Here is an 18322-nt window from a genome sequence, read left to right as displayed (position 1 = left end):
AACGCACCGGGGGCCACGCGCCCGTTCCTCATTCTCCGTTACTGCTTCACGAGAGCCAGCTGCTCGCCGGGCTCTGCATGTTTCTTCAGCCCCCACCCGAGTGTTTTGCATGCTTGACCGGCAGAGCCCCTCCACATTCCTGCCCAGCAGTACGGTAACTGGGGGAGAACTAGCGGAGCGGGGACAGTGAACCAAACGGACTGCGATGCAAATGGGACCGTCTCCATAGGAATGCAGTGCTGGAAGAGACCAACAGGGTAACCCATCCCGGTCCTCCGCTATCGCAGGCTTCCACAGCTGCCATAAGTAAATATACTCCCTCTGTGCACCTCTGCCAGGGCAGAGGCATAAAGCTGCCATCTAACAGGAGAGAAAAGCTCCTCCTGTATCTGAGAGCAGCAGGACTGGGATTTGAGCCAATATTGTAAGGAGATGATCTGCCCAACATGGTACCTACACTTGTTTCAAAGCTGGGAGTATCAGGCAGTTGTGACAACCACTGAGAGAAAAAGCAATGCTGATGGCATTTTCGGGATGGTTCCGGGCCCTACCATGCTTGCCTGAGACCCCATGCAGGTGGGGATGTGCACTTCACACTGGTACTTACCTGCGCACCCAGTGCAGGCACCGTTCTCAAAAAGGCTGGAGTTGAAGGGAGGCCCCATCCTGTTTGCTTTGGTAGCTCCTCTGTATACAGCAGGGATAGAGACTGCAGGCAGCAGCGAAGACAGAGATATCACGGTGTCCGGCTCTCCTGTGTCTGCTCCCAAGCCCACCAACCATGATCCAAAGGCCTGACACCCTCCCAAGCCTTCACCTGCAGGAAAACTCCCTGCTGAGTGACAGGAGGGCTGCAGGACGGGTGGCGCGGGCTCCTGGCAGCGCTGGCCCGCGCTAATGTGCTGATGGTCTGTAAGTGGCTGTCTATTGATGAGGTGTCCAGTTAAAGAGTTCGTGAGACACTAAATCAGCCCATTGATCCTACTGAGATCGATGGTGCTACAGACCTGATCAGTGCAGCGGGCAATTAACACCCTCTGGAATGAGCCGCCTTCATGTAACATCAAACGCTCCAACAGACAAATCCAATGGGCCCATTGAACCGGGCGTGCGGTGCCTCCTGCCCGCACAAGACCTGGATTGAGGTCGGCAGGGCCACCTCATTGCCTTCCTCAGCCCCACCGTGCCCCACGGAGCCGCCCGGAACCCTGCCATCCCACAGCTCACCTTTGCTGCCGCAGCTCCCAGCTGGGGCTGGAGCCCAGGGGCCATCCAGGAGCTCTGTTTTCCAGCCATCCCAGCCTTACGATGTGGTCCTGTGTGTGACCTAACCCTGTGCAGAGCTGCTAATCCTCACCTGCTCCACAGGTCCCCTGTAGGAAAGGAGTCTTCCGGAGCTGGAGGAAGCATCTTGTTGTTTTTTTTTTTTTTCCCGTACAGATAGTGCTTTTCCCTCACGCTGCTTTGGGAAGTGCTGCATGCAGAAAAAGTTACAGGCATCTCTCTGAAATAAGCCTGGATTTTCCTCTTAAAAAAAATCAATAAATCTGAATCTAATCTACTAATAAAGGTTTAATGAGGACATAATGTTGATGGAACAGAACATTGTTGCAGCATAATCACTCCCAGCTGCTGTGTGAATGTGCAGACAAAGGCCCAGTCCTATGACAATTTCCCTGTTATAATAACTCCTTTGTATGAGGCCAAACGCTGCAGCAGAATCTTATCCCCCCTTTTTGCAAGGGACGGTGCGGACAGCAGGTCACTGGAAGCAGGTCACCTCAACCAGAGGTGCCCAAAACCTCCCTGGAACCAGCTGTGCTGGGAGGGAGCTCTCAGGGGCTGTTACCTGAGCCCAGGCACCCCTGATGCCTCCACCAGACAAAAGTCACCCCTGCGTCACCCAGGATGGCTGTGTCCTTTAGCAGCACGATGCAGAGCAGAGCAAGGAGCATGGGATGGGACATGGCTGTCCTGGGAGAGCTGGAGACCTGTGTCCAGTTGGGACCACGGGGCAGGCATGTGGCTCCCATGTCCCCCGGGCATGGTAAGAGCCCACACTCGACACCAGCACCCAGCAGCCTGGTGCACTTCATCCATCACCTAAAAAATAAATGTTACATCAAGTGACTCCACACCATAACTTGCACACGATGAGCATGTGACCCTGTCCTGGTCCTGGCTCCCCGAGGGTGGGAGGGAGATGCTCATGGCCCCCGCCCGGCTGCTGCGGCTGCATGCCGCGTGCTGTACAGTTTGCAGCGACATAAAAGGAGTGCAGACTTTGCTGTTAATGTAGTCAGTAAATAAATAAAGGAGGGCTTAAGCTTAGTGTACAGCAATCAGTTTAGAACTACAGGATAATTAACACAGCGGGGGGCCAGACTACTCTACAGTCAGGTTTAAATGAACGAGTTCACTTTCATTGAGGCAAACTCGCTCAGCTCCCTGGGGAGCCGTGCATGCAGCAGCAGCGCCCGCGCTGGCAGCAGTGAGTGGGGCCAGAGGGGTGCACCCCATGCACCCCACACACCCTGCACCAGTAGGGAGCAGGGGATCGGCTTGGCTGCCACAAATCCTCCCCTTGCTGCTGAGGCATTTGCAGCTTCCCCAGCAGCATCCAGGCAGCCCCGCAGGGATCCTGCGCCCAGCTCTCCACCTGTGCACCCCTTCCTGGGGCAGGCAGGAGCTGGGTGTGCATGATCCCACCAAGGCAGAGCCAGCCTTACTGCAGGGTGTGGAACAGCACCCCTTCTGCCTTCAGAACCCAAATCACAGAGCTGTACATGCCTCTGCTTCTCTCCTTAAACAAAAAAATAAAGGACAGCAGCAAATCACCCTGTCAAGCACCACACAGTGCACGATAAAATGGTCTCCAGGGATGCCAAGGGACTTTAAAACAGGAGGCATGTTTAATTTCTGGCACCGTAAGCACCCTCTTCTATGCCAAAGCACGAAGGAACTCCTGCATAAATAAGAACCAGGCTTTTTAGGAGCTCGTGGCTCTTAATGAAAAAGAAATTCTGGAGACCCATGACTGCACACCTTGATTTTCCATGGAAAAGCATCTTCCAGGCCACACATCCTCACAAAAACACCAGCTCCTATTTGCTGTGCTGAACCCCCAGCACTGGGATTTTCTCCCCATCTCAGGGCTGTTGGCATACCCGTGTCCCTGGAGATGCCCCACAGGTGGGGACGAGAATGGGCCATGAATTCTGCCCTGCTCACAGTTGCCAGTGCCCCCCATCCCTGAGGTGGTGCCTGGGCCAGGAGGTGTGCAGGGATGGACCCCCCTGTGTGAGGGCTCCTCAGCCCCTGCCCCATCCGCCTCTGCCTTGCCAATACGCACTGGCACGATGGCGTTGGTCAGCAGGAGCCTGCTTGTGAGCAGGGTTTTAAGGATGGGACCCGTGCTGCAGGAGCACCGAGCCAGTACCCCAATGCCATCAGCACGGCGTATGCCCTGGTCTGGAGGGGGCTGCTGTCACTGCATCCTCCGGATCCTCCTCTTCCTCCTCCCAGCAGGATAGTGTTTGAGCAGAGAACAGCAACAGGAGACGACAGGCTGAGACAACTGAATTAACTTTATTGTTTCTTCTAACTGCAGATTCAAGGTATACAACTGAACATTGCTATTTTCCTTATGAGACTTATAAATAAAAATACAAAAAATGTCCACTACAAAAAAATCTACTGTTAGTAGGATGTAAAAAATATTCTCTTTGCTATAGAAGGCACAAACTTCACTTAGTGACACATGGAGAGAAAAAAACCTGCAGCAGTATATTCTTTTTTTTTTTTTCTTCCTTTTTTTTTTTTTTTTTTTCCTCTGTCAGAAACACTGAAGTTTTACAAAGAAATGCATCTGAATCTACACAGAATGAAGGCAGATGCGGAGAGCTGCAACTAGGAGACACCACAACTCGGGACTTTTTAAAATTCATTTTTCAGGAAATTTTAGCTAACTGCATCTGTGGCTAGAGAACAGATAGGACTCGCAAGCAGTACTGCAAAGAAACAAACAGCGAGGAAACAGAAACAGAGTTGTACAAAAAATAGTAACCAATACTCTGAAGAAACAAAAAAAAATTGGGCACCTTCTAAAATGAGGCTACCAGGAGGTGCTGAGGTAGACGGAACTATAACATCAATTAATTCAAAACACTAGTTTTAATACAGAGCAATCAGACTGGCACTTGGGCTGTCACGACATAAAAGACAAGCAATGAAAGAAAGCCTTAGTTTGCTTGGTCCAGCAGGGCAGTTGGTCCTCAGTGCTATAATATACATATATATACTTATATATATATATGGATAGGTGTCATGGAGCTTTACCATGGCTTCGTAGCCTTAGAAGATCATGCATACGTAACACTATGTGGAACAAATACTAGGATGCACACCCAAACACTGGCACTGGGCGCGGGAGAGGAGCGGTGCTGCAGCCGCTGCCTCCTGGGTGCGGGGCAGGGAGCGCTGTGCTCCCTGCCCCCTGGGAGGAGAGCGGCTCCAGCGCAGGGGGACCGCCACATCACCGTCTTGCCTGATGACTTGTCACTGGACAGAGCCCTCCCGTGACTTGTCTCACTCTTTTTGGGAACTAACAGGAACCAAAACTCACGCTTTGCACCGTGCTGAGCTCTGAAGCCAACTATGCCAACATCAACATTAAGGGAGGAAGGGTGACAACGAGAGGGGAGGGAACATTAAAGCAAAAAAAGCCACGTGAGCTCAGCTGAGTGCTCAGCAGTACCATGACACCCACGGCCGGCAGTACCAATTCACTGCAAAAAGGTACCACACACTTGTGAGAAATTGCAGCAATTGTTTATGTGAAAAAACTGTGTTGTTTTTTTTTTTTTTTGTATATTTTTTTTTTTTAGGCACAAAGATTAAACAAGCCATTCTCCAAAAATTACATCCTGGATTGTACTAAATCAGCATCTGCCCTGCTTCTCCTCCTCATCGTGGAGCAAAGGTGTCACCAGTCGCAAGCGCCAGTGCGTGCGCATGTAGCCACGCGGACACGGGGCCTTCCTGCCCGGGCGCAGGAGGCAACGCTCCCAGGGTGGGATCTGCACAGGGTGGGATGCACCTGCCCAGCTCCCCACACGGCACCAGGGGTGGTCAGTGACACCCCTGGCAGGGGTTGGAAGCAGCATTGCTGCTCAGGTGCTCCCACACAGCCCCCTGGCTTCCCACGAGCGTGGGGATGCTGCAGCGTGGGTGCTGCCACCCCGCGCTGCCTGGCCGCAGCCCTGGGCCACACAACGCCACGGCACAGCCAGAGGCACTCACGCCACAGAAGGTAGGGAGACATCCCAGGGACAAATGAGGATTACAAAACCATCATGGGTTGTGGGTAGCAGCTGCACCCCTGCTACCCACAGGGGCACAGGAGAAGTGGGGTCAGCTGCAAAATGCCCCAAATCTCACAGCGTCAGCTCCAAGCCCCGCGGTGCTGCTGGTGCACCCCACTTGCCCAGGTGATGCCCTGCGTGGCTGCGGGCTGGCTGCTTTCACATTATGAATGATGCTCAACTGCTCTAGTCACATATTCAAGTTTAACGCTTCTCTTCACAAAGCACTAACTCGGCGCTAGGCTGTGACCTACCCCGCTCCGCTGTTGCACGACGGCGTCTTCCCCAGTTTAAGGCCTTCATGTTTTCCCAACAGTGAGGGGGCAGGGGTGGGCCGGGTACAGCAGTACAGACACCCCTGCTCTCTTCCCTTTACTCCCATCTAAGAAACCTTTCCCTAACTCTTCCCCCCCACCCCCCCATTTAATACAAACGTAGCTAAATTACAAAAAAAATACACAATTGCAAGTAAAGCATGAGATGAAAACTGAAATGACATCACAAAGCAAAACACAAATATTGCAAACTGTGCTTCTGTCACTGCAAAATCTGAACACAACAAAAACAAACACAAGAGGTAGCTTTCTGAATCGGTGAGCCAGGCTCCATCAGGCCACTCAAAAAATACCAGTTTTGGTAACGATAATGCACACGAGGTGGCTGACACAGACCCAGCGCACGATCCCCTCCACGACTGCCCTGGCAGCTCTGTCACCACACCGAGCACGCAGCCTGTCTGCCACACGTCACCAGCCCCTGACATGGCCTTTACCTGGCCCCGTCATTTAAAACAATGCCCCCCCCCGCCCCCCAAATCAATAAAAGCTTATGAGGTCACAAAAAAACGAGGTAATTTCAAGTAAAATGTGCTAAACACAGAAATAGTCAAAAATATTTAAAAACAAACAAAAAGAAAAAAAAAAAACACAGAGCAAAGCCATCTGTTACCGTCCGCTCCTCCACAGAATCCAGGAGTTGAGGGCTGGGCAAAAAAAAGCATTGGCACGTTCCAAGCACCCGAAACACAAAGAAAAAGAGTCTCCCCGTGGGAACAGAGCTCCACGCCCCCCACCCAGCACCACCGCCGTGCCCGCTGCCTGGGGCTCTGGTGGCACAGTCAGCTTGCCCAGGGACCGGCGGCATCCTGGGGGTCATCCTGGCACACGGGGAAAGGAGGAGCCGCAGCTCCCCTCGGGGACAGGGACAAGCCCACAGCCACTGGAGTCCCTGGCTTCATCTTCCTGCTGAAGGCTTCGTCTTCGCCCCGAAAAAGAAGAAAAGGAAAAACAAATGCATAGAAAGGTCTTTGGTCAGGAGGAGGGTTGTGGTCTCCTGCAGCACCCACAGCTGGGGTCTATACCCTGGACAAGGCAGGTGCGTGCTGGGCTGCAGCAGCAGCATTTACTGGGGGGGGACAAACACTAGCACCAGCCCACGCTTGGCCCCCACCCTGCTGCCCTGGAACCTTCCTCCAGGCTCGTGCCCTGCAGAGCAGTGGCCGCGCAGGGCACTGCCCGCATGGATGCTTAGCTGGCTGTGTGTTGAGGCTGGCCCCCTCCCTGCGATGCAGCAGATGGGGGTGCTGGAAACCTGCTGAAAGTGGGGCTCAGCCCATGGGTCACCGTCCTGCAGGTGAGGGCAGTACGCGTGCCTACCTCGGGGTGCGGAGGGCAGACACCGCCTCAAGCAGGTGGGTCTGCAGCAGCTCCTCTGAAGGGGGTTACTGGTGATGATATAGGGAAAAAAAAATTAAAGCCTTCCAAAATCTGGGGGAGAGGCACAATCCACACCATTCGTACACAACTGTCCTGGTACCATCTCCAGCAGGGCAGGCTGGCTGCCAGTTCGCAGTAGCCATGGGCAGCAGGGGCAGGAGCAGATCTGATTCAGGGCTGAAGGGGACACGTGCCCCTCAACCTGCACCCACGAGCCCTGGTAAGGAGGGGTTGGGAAGGGGAAGGAGCCCTGGGTGCAAAGGGCAGCTTGTGCACCCCTCTCTGTGCCAGCGCTGCTGTGTGCCCCCCGCCGTCCCCACGCACCGGCGAGCACAGCAAGTGCCACGTGCCAGCACCTTCCCAGCCGCAAACCCAGCAATAGGATCCTTCTAGCAACAGCAACAAACGAAAAACAGAAACAAAAGGCCATGGACGATGCATTTTTTTTTTTTTTGCCCAGTCCTCCGCAACTCAGCCCCACGTTCCCTCCATGTCCCTCAGACATAGCAGAGGTAGAGATACGTCTTCTCTATCCTCCAGTCGGTGGGGATCTCCTCTGGCTTGTGGCCTTTCATGTGCTTCTGCATGGCGGAGAGGCTGGGGCAGTACTCCAGGCAGATCGTGCACTGGTACGGGGAAGCGCCGTTGTGGGTCCTAAGGTGTTTGATCATGGCTGAGTAATCCCGGGAGCGCTGGTGGCACAGCTTGCACTCAAAGGGCTTCTCACCTGCAGGACAGGGGGAGCAGAGGGAGGTGTCAGCAGCAGCCGGGACAGGCTGGCTGCTGAGCCCCGTTTGGGTAACGCGTGAGGTCTCAGGGCCTTACTCCACCGCAGTAATTAACTGCCCAGCCTGCCCAATATTGATACTCGCTCTGTGCACAGACACAGCGAATAATGAAGTAATGAACAGCAAAAGTGATCTAAATATTGATCCACTATTTACAATAGTTACACGCTGACGCATTCAATGATTCATTATCCCCAGCAGCCAGCCTGGGCTCCGTGGGCACTGCGGCTGCCTCCCTGCTGCCCGGGGCTTGCTGGACAGCCTCGCTCCCCCCTGGGCCAGGGCAACACCTACCTGTGTGCACCCGGTAGTGGGTCTCCAGCTGGTGCTTCAGGCTGAACTTCTTGCCACAGCCGTTGCACTCGTAGGGCTTCTCCCCGGTGTGGATGCGTTTGTGGCCCTTCAGGGTGCTCTCGTCCCGGAAGCAGCTGCCGCAGAACTCGCACTCGTAGGGGTGGTCGCCTGCAAGCACATGCGCATCAGCCCCTGTGCCACGCCGGGCTGCGGGGAGAAGTGTGGGGCAGCCCCAAATGCCACGGGTCCCTGTGCAGATCCTCACCCGTACACCCAGAGCCCTGCCCACAGCAGCCCCCCAGCCACGTCTGTTTTTAACACCCTCCAGATCGGGTGGCTGATAAATGAACTTCAGCTCAGCACCAAACTCCGAATTATTTGAATGAAAGGTGAGGGCTCCAGCTACTTATTTATTACAGCAGTGAAGGCAAGGACAATAAAGATAGATTGATCGTCCAAGACTTTGTTCATGAATATTTAAATATTACTGATTTGTCTTGTCACTGTAATTACAATTTCTCTGTGCTGCATATCCTACAACCACAGTTTATGGTAAAGAATGGCCAACTGTATTTCACTTGTCCTACTGCAGATGTGCAGAGCTGCCAAGCGTGTAATGTTCCTCGCATTTCATACATTTTCTTCAGCTGTGAAGGCTTAAGTCATCCACAATGACCTACGTTTTTTCATTATCCCCATGTCAAACTGCACTCGTGCCTGGGCATAAATTGTCCTTCTAGTTATATACTCAGATGCCTGTGCTTTCACTTCCTCTTTACAATGATATTTTACTCTCTGCCTGTTCTCTCCCCAGACCCAAAGACCAAACCTGCAGCTGCTGCAGGGAGCCCCTGTGTGTGCCCTAGCTGGGCACCAAGTGCCGACACGTGCTGGTGCTTTGTGCGGGGCCGCACACGGCAGCTCGCATCGCTTCCTGAGGGCTGCAAACCAGCGCCGAGCCGGCGGGGCTGCGACACCTCCCACCCCGCACCCCCAAAACCAGCACGCGTCTTTTCACCACGCCGCATCGCGCAGGCTGAAGGGCTGCTGCAGCAGCAGCTCAGGGCTCTGTGACATGAAGCTGGGGGCTGAGGAGGTATTTCACCTCCCCTTGCCCAGTTCTCACATACTGCCTCCATTTTCTATAAGGCTCCTTGTTCCCAGAGTGAAAGGCACTGATGCAACAGCCAGGTGCCCCTGCCAGCCCAGGCAGCACTTCCATTCGCTCAGTTTTTAAGAGAACATGTGCAAATGGGAGCCAGGTGAATGATTCACTTGTTTAGTCCCAGCCACTGATGGGAGCAGTGAATTTTTTTTTTCCTCCTGCTGCTTCTTTATAGCACCCTGGTACTTTAAGCAAAGTGTTAAACTTGGGAGCTAGTTTGACAGGATCTTCATGAATTTAATTATCAACGTGATCGCATGGCAAATGAGTTTAAATATGGCATTGCCAGAGCCAGACTGACTAAAACTGTACATGCACAGCACCTGGCTGCCACCTCGACATGGGGACGTTAACGGGACCCAAGTCCCTGCAGCAGCTCAGGACTGGCTGCAGAACTGGGGAAAAAATACAATCCAATTTGTGGCATGTTGATTAACTTTGCAGTCTTTAATGAGCCTGACATTAAATGAAGGACAAAGGGGACTAATTAGAGCCCCTCTGGCCAGCCTGTGGCACCTGTGACCCCGCTTCCACATTGCTACCTGGAGCCCTTGCCTGTGCCACAGGCTGTGGGGCCGTAACGCACCACTTCTCCCCAGCGCAGTGGTTACTGTACGGCCAGCCACATAAAGCAGGGACCCAGCAGAGCTGACCACAGCTGCTGATGCTACGCTGAGAGCAGCCGCACGGGCTGGTGCTGGGTCCAAGGCAAGTGGCAGGGACACAAGCTGTGGCCAAAGGGGCTTCAAAGAGCAAGAGCTGGGGTAAATGCTCATTATACCAATTTTCCAGGCAAGAAATGGAGGCAGACAGATGTAACCGTTTACACCAGAGCACTAAGGAAATCAGAGCAGGTGTTTGGTTTAAAAATAAGCAGAGAAACCCATGTAAATTCTTATGCACAACACAGGCACTCCCTCCTCTCTCACCCTGACCCACTCACCAGAACAGGGGCTGGCAGAAACGGCACCATCTGTAAGGGCTGCCGCCCTTGTCCTTTCCATAGTGAGAAGAAAACCCCAAATTTCTGTCATTTTTGCACAGCCCTGGGATACTGTGAGGGTGTCAGCATGGAGCCGGGCACTACATCCCAGGCTCCTCTGTGGACTCAGCATTGTGCTCCCACTCCGAAAAGAACCAGGAAAAAAAAAAAAATCATAAAGCTCTGATGATCCGGGATCTCTATTCTCTAGCCAAGAGCTAATAAACAATCAGAGGCTGGGGTAGAACCCACACAGCCCGACCTGGAGCCTGGGTCAGTGGATTACTTGCTATGAATAGCTCTTCCACTTGGCATTAACGGACTCATAATCACTGCATGATTCTGGTTTTCCTGGTTGGAAGCACAGATGCAGGTGCACGTGCAGGGCCAACAGGCACCACTGACAGCCCAGGACAGAGACACTTTCCCCTGATTCTTCCCCAAGCAGCCAGCATCTGTGCACGCTGGAAGCTGGTTTAGGAGAGGAAGGAAAAGAAATGCAGACAACATGCATCCGCCTCCCCCAGCTATCACACTGCAGCCAGAGTACAAGCCTGCGACTGGTGTGGGAAGGGATGGGAGAGGAGCATTTCGTCCACCCACCTGCAAACCATCCCCGCCTCCCCACCACTGGAAAAAGCAATTTCAGTTGCTCTGATTCATAGCTGGGCTGCAAATTACAGGCCAGCTCTCCGCCGTGCAGCGCAGCACAATCCTGCTAATCACGGAGCTGGGCGAGGGGTCAGTGCTCTCTGGGCTTGCCAGCGCGCCGTGCCGCAGCACGTGCCAGGCACTGCGAGGCTCCACACCCATCCTCTGTACTGCAAGTGAAGGGAGAAGCAGCCTCCTTGCCGGGGACGGAGCAAGCAGGGACCGCAGAAGTCCCGCAGAGCTCAGTGCGCCCAGCTCTGGCTGCAAAGGGGCTGCAAGAGCCTCCACCTGCCCCTGGCTTCAGCCAGCAGTGCAGAACCTGCCCCAAAGGGCTGAAAGAGATGGGAGGCTGGCACAGGTCAAACAGACACGGGGAGTGTCTGACGGCACCCTCCTGTGTGGGGCAGCCACCCAGGGAACAGGGCAGGTGAAAATGGGCTGTGGGGGGAGGGAGCTGGATGCAGCCTCCAGCACTTGCTGAGTGCTCGCTGGGCCACTTCTCCACAGGGCGAGCTGGTGAAACCATGGGGGTGAAAGGTCCTTCTTTGGTGCTTGGTTTTCCCAAGACTCGAATGGCCCACGCTCAGGCACTAAACCTGCTAGGGAACTTTCCATAACTGAACCTTCCATTTCTGCCTCTGAACCTGATGGATGTACTCACATCCATTTCCTATGTGGGACCAGCCTGACACTCTAAGAGCTGCTTTCTCCTACACTGAAGTTTTGCAGCTGGAATCATGCCACATCGACTCGCAGCAGACAGAAGCTGCCCGCGGGTTCCTGTGGGGAGGCACTGCAGCCCTGCAGGACCTGGGGACGCAGTGCTGGGAGCTGTAAGCAGCACACCAGCTCTCAGGCAGGTGGTTTGAGGACACCGTGTAATGCGGTCAAATCCACCGTTTCACACCCCAGCTCTCCTCTAACCCAGAAGCACCTCAGTGGGCGTGCGATGTAAATACCATATACACGTAGCACAGGTCACCGTAATCCCATTAAGGCCGAGTACCAGCTGATTATGTGCATCTACTGCGATTAAGCCAATGAAGTGGGTAAGATCACACATCCCCTAAGAAGGTCACATGTCACCTTATAACGGATCAAATTATTACACAGGGCTTTTTTCCCCCACTTTGTTTTGTTGTTTTCCTTTTAAATCCAAACAGCCTCAATTGTGGATGACAGCTGCCTTGATATTTTTTAAAATAGAAAAAGGAAAAGAAAAGCAACGCGAAGGGAGAAACAGCCCTGGCCTGTACTCCTTGCAGCCATTCAGCAAGAAACTCTCCTCCAGGTCCCTCCTGCCAACCTGGAGGGCAGGCAGAGGATGTGAGCAGCACCCACCACCACTCCCCACAGCCACCCACAGCTCAGCAACAACCCTGGATGACAGCAAGCTGGAAACCCCTCTGAGTAAGGCTCTCCTGATCTAAGCTGCTGCTTTAGGGGGACCCGAATCGGGGCTCCTTGGACACTGGCAGCACCATGACCCCCACCTTGTGCTGCAGGACCGAGCCAGATGAGACCAGGTAGTACCTGTGTGGGAGCGCAGGTGCCTCTTGAGGGCGGTGTGGCTGGGGAAGGTGCGGTTGCACTCGCTGCAGATGTAGCTGCGCACCCCTGCGTGCACCTCCATGTGCTGCTGCAGGGCCGTCTGCGTCTGGAAGCGCTTGCCACAGAGCAGGCAGAACACAGCCATGTCCGTACCTGCGAGAGAGGAGACAGCATCCTTAGGCTCCACCTGGGCACCCCCTGTGGCAGAGGTGCTCCCGCCCTGGGGTGCTGCGGGGACACCATTCACATCACTGCTGACCAACGTGATGTACCAGAGCTGGTGGTGGCAGCACTCTGAAAGCCACTCGTGCTTGTTTCATTGCCGTGCCCTGCTTTCACCTCCCAAGGACACACGTGAGGCATTGCACCCCACCATGGGCAGCCTGGCTGGCAGCAGAACACTACGCAGGAAAGTTGCTCTGGTCACCCAGGGCAGCTGGTGCTGGGACCCCTGCAAGCCTAGCCTTACAGCATGGAGGAGGAGGACACGAAGAGGGCAGGGGGATTTTATTGCACTGGGTGCAGGTGGAAACCCCTCACAGTAGGTGAAAGCCCAGCCCCACAGCTCCCAGCAGCACCACACCCCCAACTCAAATGCAAAGCAGCTGTTTGTGTAATTACCCATGTTCTGATGTGTTGTTGCATGCACCTGCGGAAAACAGAGCTCAAAGCTCCTAACAGCCAGGTGGAAACAGGACCTGAAGAAACACTGCATGCGTGAGCACTGTGCAAAGCCTCTCTGGGTGCCAGAGGGCTGAATGCAGAAGGACCACATGCACACCTCCGGCACAGCTCGTGACCCGTAATGGTAACACCAACAGAAGCTTAATCCTACGAGTCACACACAATTATAAAATTGGCTGCATCACCAGAAGAGCAAGAGTAAAAAAAATAATAATAATAATAAAAAAATAGAGATACTTACACACTGTCAATAAAAATATAAGACCTTTGTGTTATTAAACAATTTGTTTTAGTTTATGCATAGCTGATTGTTCAGAACCTATGAGTCAGTGCAAATTGTATTACACTGGGAGATTAAGCAAATAAATGCTAGCTTTTTGGAGACATTAAAATGTGAGGACTATGGAAATAAAATTATCTAGAAAATTGTATTAGCAATTCATTAGAAGCAGCAAGATGTTCAAGGTAACCAACAAATACACAACACCTTTAAGAAACAACAGGTCTGGGGGGGCTGCTCCTTGCTGTGCCAAAATTAATCCGAGAGGAAGCCGGTTGTGAGGCTGTGTCCCCAGTGCAAGGTCAATGCACATGGGGGACCTGGGAGAGCCCCTGGGAGCTGTGAGGTCCCTGACACCTGCAGCACCACCCTGCCAAGCCCCAGGGCACACTGAAGGCAGGGGATGGTTCCTTTCCTGCACTGTGCTGGTGACAAAGTGCCCCGGGAGCGGCACAGGGGCAGCTTCTGTACCCCAAAGGCAAAGCTGCGTCCACCAGAACAGCATGGGGCCGTGCTCCGTGTGCACCGGGACCTGCACAGTGAACGTGGCACCAGCGGACGTGCTCTGGCCACTGGCAGCTCCTCCACAGGCATGGCCCACGCACACTTGTGTTTTCTGGGGACTTTGCTCAGTGTTGGCCATCCCCCTTGGCGAGGTGTGCACCGGGCAGGCAAGTGATGCCAAAAATGTGAAAAAAACAAGCGAAACGGGAATAAAAACACGGGGCAGCAAGATGGCCCTAGTGAAGATGCCGCCTCCTCTCTCCCCGTGGATTTATCTGGGGGACGTGCGCTTGCTCGCAGCTGCGGACAAAACTCCCCCAAGTACCCGTGAGACACAAAGCCCGCCTGAACGGGTGGCGCGGAGCAAATCCCGAGCGGTATGCAGCCCGGCCGCGCTCTCACGGTGACAGCAGGATGGGTCAGAGGTCGGTGGGGCCGAGCCCCTGCGCCGCGGCCAGCTGTGCTGCGGGGGCCCCGGCCGGCGGGACGCCGGCCCCCATCAATCCGCCAGGAGCAGCCCCGCTGGGGCCGGGGACAATGGGCTCCCGCGGGGGTGGGGGCAGGACAATGCCGCCAGGCCAGTGCGCAGGCCCGGAACAAATCCTCCCTGGCACCATAGGGCCCTCATTTGTGAAACTAATTGGCCCCCGCTTGAAAAATTGGGCTAACTTCGGCCGCCGAAACCGCTGCCACTGTGCTGGAGAGGAGTTGCCTTGTGACACAGGCAGAGGAAGCCCAGTCCCTGGTGGGACACAGCCACCAGCTGCTGGGGTGGGCAGGGGCCAGTTGGCTGGGGTTGGATGGCCGGGGACACGCTGACCCAGAGCTGCAGCTCGTGTCCCACCACGCTGCTCAGCCATGCGAGCTGCTGCCCCAGCATGGGGACGTCAGAGAGAACAGGGAGAAGGTGGTTATAGGCAGTGCTGCTGTGGGGTGCTGCCCACCAGGACCAGGAAAGGCTTGTTTATTTATTTATTTATTTATTTAGGTATGTATTTGCAAATAAATTGATAAAAGACCCTTAATGGGGAGGTCAATGAGGAACTGGCATGGCTTGTGGGGGGCACCTGCTACCAGCAGTGCCCAGAGCAGACCTAGCACATCCAGCGGATCTGAAGGCTGAGGACAGCCCAGCTTGGGGGCAGAGGATGCAGGCAACAGCCAGGGGACCCCGTACCCCATCCTGACCTACCCAGTTCAGTGCCACGCAGCAGGATGTGGCCATGCCAGGGCTGCAAAGGACAGGGTCAGGAGCGACTCATTTGCAGCCCTGCGGCACAACCAAGGTGGCTCTATGAGAACCAGGGGTCATAGCATCAGGCAGGCCTCAGGTGGCTCTCCTGGGCACCGTCCACAATCAGCACTCAGCAAACTAAGTTGATTTATACTCTGTGTTTTTTAGCATCATGGAAAGAGCTGACATGACTTTTTTTGGAGAGCCCCCATCTCTGCTGTGCTGCCGGCCCTCATGGGCTGGGCCTGGGGCAGCTCTGGTCCCCTCCAGCCCAGCTCTGCCAGATGTCTGGGAGGACTCCTCAAGAACGCCTGAGCAAGGATGGGGGCAGCAGAGCAGCTCTGCACCCAGACGGGTGCCCAGTGCACGAGCAGGGAATGAGCAGCTCCAGGGACCTGCCGAGGAGGAAGGATGAAGATGCTGCGGGGCAGTGCAGGTCAAAAGCAGAGCCTACCACCCTAAACATGCCCATCTCCAAAGGTTGAGCTCATGGTGCAAGATCTGACAGCACAAGAAAAGGGGGTGACACTGGAAAACCCACCAGTGCCCCACGTCCTGCTTAAGGTAGCCCCTGCCTCCCCACAGCACGGCGGCGGCACCCCGTGGTTTTGGAGCAACGGAGATGTTTGAATGCCCAGGCATTGAAAGAAAAATCACCCCCGATAAATAAACACTGTGGCCGCCACATACGCACAAAAAGAGGAAGACGGATTTATTCATTTCACTGACATTTTAATGGTTTCTCTCCTTTTTCTGGAAGATGATTACAAATTAAGCAGCATTTAAACGCTTTTTACTGTCAACAATTAAAAGGGGCGAATATGGAACAGAAAGTGCGGTGACCATTCATTTCCAGGGAAACGCGGCTATCAGCGAACACCACGGGGCCTTCCCTGTACTGTACACCGCACAATGGCAAAAAGTATACCATTAATTTTGTAGGACATTCAAAAGCAAATTAAAATATAAAAAGCTCTAGGCACAAAGATAGATACCAAGAGAGAGGGCAGAATAGGTCAAGCTTGTGGAATTAAAGTCTTAGCAACAGCGGAGGTTTAAGCACAGCCCTATTACGCGGCATTCAATAGCCACCTTCTCCCATCTTCCCTTTTTTCTCCTCTAAGAGCCTATGTGCTGTTTGCCTCCAGCTTGCAGCAGTAAACAATTAATACAGCATGTACCAGTGCTGCGGGTTTCCAAGGCAGGAGCAATAGTCTGCCATGTAGATTAGATTTTGGACGCAACATTAACTATTTGGAAGAGAGCGCCGCCTGATTTGTGCAAGGCAGTTTTAAATAACAGGTGATTTGAAATCTGATTTTTACAGGATTGATACTTGCTCGAGGGAGGAAAAGCCCTGAGACCGCGGCTGTACGCGTGGATATGCATGCTTCGGTCTCCTCAAAGACTGCTCCCAAACAGGCGTTGTGAGCTGTGCATCACCGCGGATTTAAAGGCAAGCAAGATGTATTTCCCATTGTTCAGGGACTTTTCTTCCCTTTTCAAACTTCTGGTGAGGAATGCTAAAATCCTCATACTTTTTTCCATACCCTGACTCCACAGCAGAAGGAATTAAAATAAAATTTGCTCAGAGACAAATAGGCATAAGGCAGGGATGCAGGTTTGTTTTTCCTTTTATTTTTAAAAGGAGCCTGGTGCATTTCCGTACCACAAAGTTTAACATGCAGGAGGTACGGCAAAGAAATAAAAGAGACACGTCCCCTTTAAAAGGAAATATAATTTACAGTGTGCAGCCAGGCGGTCCATAGTTTCAATCTCGTTTACTATAGAGAAAACTCTGCTAGCTGTTCTCTATCCCACAAATCCGATTTAATCAGACAAGCCAGCCAGCGTGGCTTGAAGTAAAAACGGATAATTAGTAAACAGAGAGCTACTTCAGTGCTTCATTGGCATTCGAGCCGGGCTAGTGTGTCGCATTTAAAATGCAGTCTGATGAAGTTTACAAAATCAAACCATTTGTTACTCCTATTGAAGAGGCTTCAGGCCACTTGCAATTAAATTGGAATTAGTGCTCAGAATGAGATACAGCAAATTCATACTAAAAAGGGATCTGACTTTGAGACATTTGACTTCAAGTTTCCCCCCCCCACGCGTGCGTGCGCGTGCGAGGTCCGGCCACTCCATCCCGGCCTCGCCTCCCACCCTGCTCCCCCAGCCCGCTGGCACCAGGACCCCAGGTGAGGATGGTTTTGGCACCTTGGCATCCACTGAGTGACCCTGTGGCAGTTTTGCACAGCTGGAGCAGGCACCATGACTGCAAACCTGAACTCTCCTCTTTCTGCTATCCTAGGTCTAAACCTACTATCATGTTTTTTCGCTGCTGATACCTGGTTTGCAATATTTTTCCTTTCTTTTCTAAGAGCAGTGTTAAGAAAAATCCCAAAAATGAGGCAGTTCTGTCCATCCGTCACAGCAATAATCAATAGCATTATAAACCCTTAATCAAAGTCTGCAGAGGGATATGCCACGAAGGCTCCAGGTGCAACGAGTACAGTGAAGTACTCCAGCAGAGCCAGGCACTACCTGTTGCCTCCACCATCAAACCTCCAAACAATCACTTTGTCTCCCGCAGGAGCCCTCGGCTCGGCCCCCCTCACAGGCACGCACCGTGGCATCTGCATGGACAGCCCTAGGACACACACAGCCCGTCCCACCCTGCTCCCTGCCAGCAGGGCCACCTTCATCCCGCCTCTCAAACAATGCAAGCACAACAAGACCAGCCGTAACGGCGAGCTACGTGACCAAAAAATGCATTTATATATGTGCACGTGTATACAGACACACATACACCATGCATGCAAATTCCTTCTGGTCAGCACCTCAACAAGACTCAGACTTCACTCAATCTTTATATTTAACTTAATCTCTTAAATTGTGTGCATGCAATAGAGGCATGAAAAAATTGTTGCCACTATCATTAAGAGTGAAGTGGAAGGCTCCAAAAAATTCTTGCTACGCAAAACAAGAGTCCAGGGATTGTTGGCTCTTGCAAGATTAGATTTCAGAGATGTTTGAAATTTTTTTGTCACTGTGTCAACGGCTCCTTCACAGCCACCATCTCCCAGACAATGCTCCTCATCACAGCTGCGA

General features: G+C 53.2%; 1 protein-coding gene across 4 annotated transcripts in view; it reads right to left on the bottom strand.

Moving 5' to 3' along the window:
- Window positions 1-7502: 7502 nt before the first annotated feature.
- Window positions 7503-18322, bottom strand: part of ZBTB16 (zinc finger and BTB domain containing 16) — a 76850-nt gene continuing 66030 nt past the window's right edge. For 3 of the 4 annotated variants that reach the window (XM_035346019.1, XM_035346017.1, XM_035346018.1), the window contains exons 5-7: window positions 12492-12662; window positions 8161-8328; window positions 7503-7805 (exon numbers count right to left, since the gene is read on the bottom strand). In XM_035346019.1, coding sequence (XP_035201910.1) covers window positions 7576-7805; window positions 8161-8328; window positions 12492-12662 — 569 coding nt within the window. In that variant the 3' untranslated portion in view covers window positions 7503-7575. Of the gene's footprint in view, window positions 7806-8160; window positions 8329-9469; window positions 10779-12491; window positions 12663-18322 lie in introns of those variants that run through there. The other variant, XM_035346020.1, reaches the window with a different exon arrangement.

Source organism: Oxyura jamaicensis, chromosome 24 (genome assembly GCF_011077185.1).
Source record: "Oxyura jamaicensis isolate SHBP4307 breed ruddy duck chromosome 24, BPBGC_Ojam_1.0, whole genome shotgun sequence".
Lineage (NCBI taxonomy): Eukaryota > Metazoa > Chordata > Aves > Anseriformes > Anatidae > Oxyura > Oxyura jamaicensis.
Note: the sequence above shows the minus strand (reverse complement) of the source record. Positions and strands in the feature narration are given on the sequence as shown.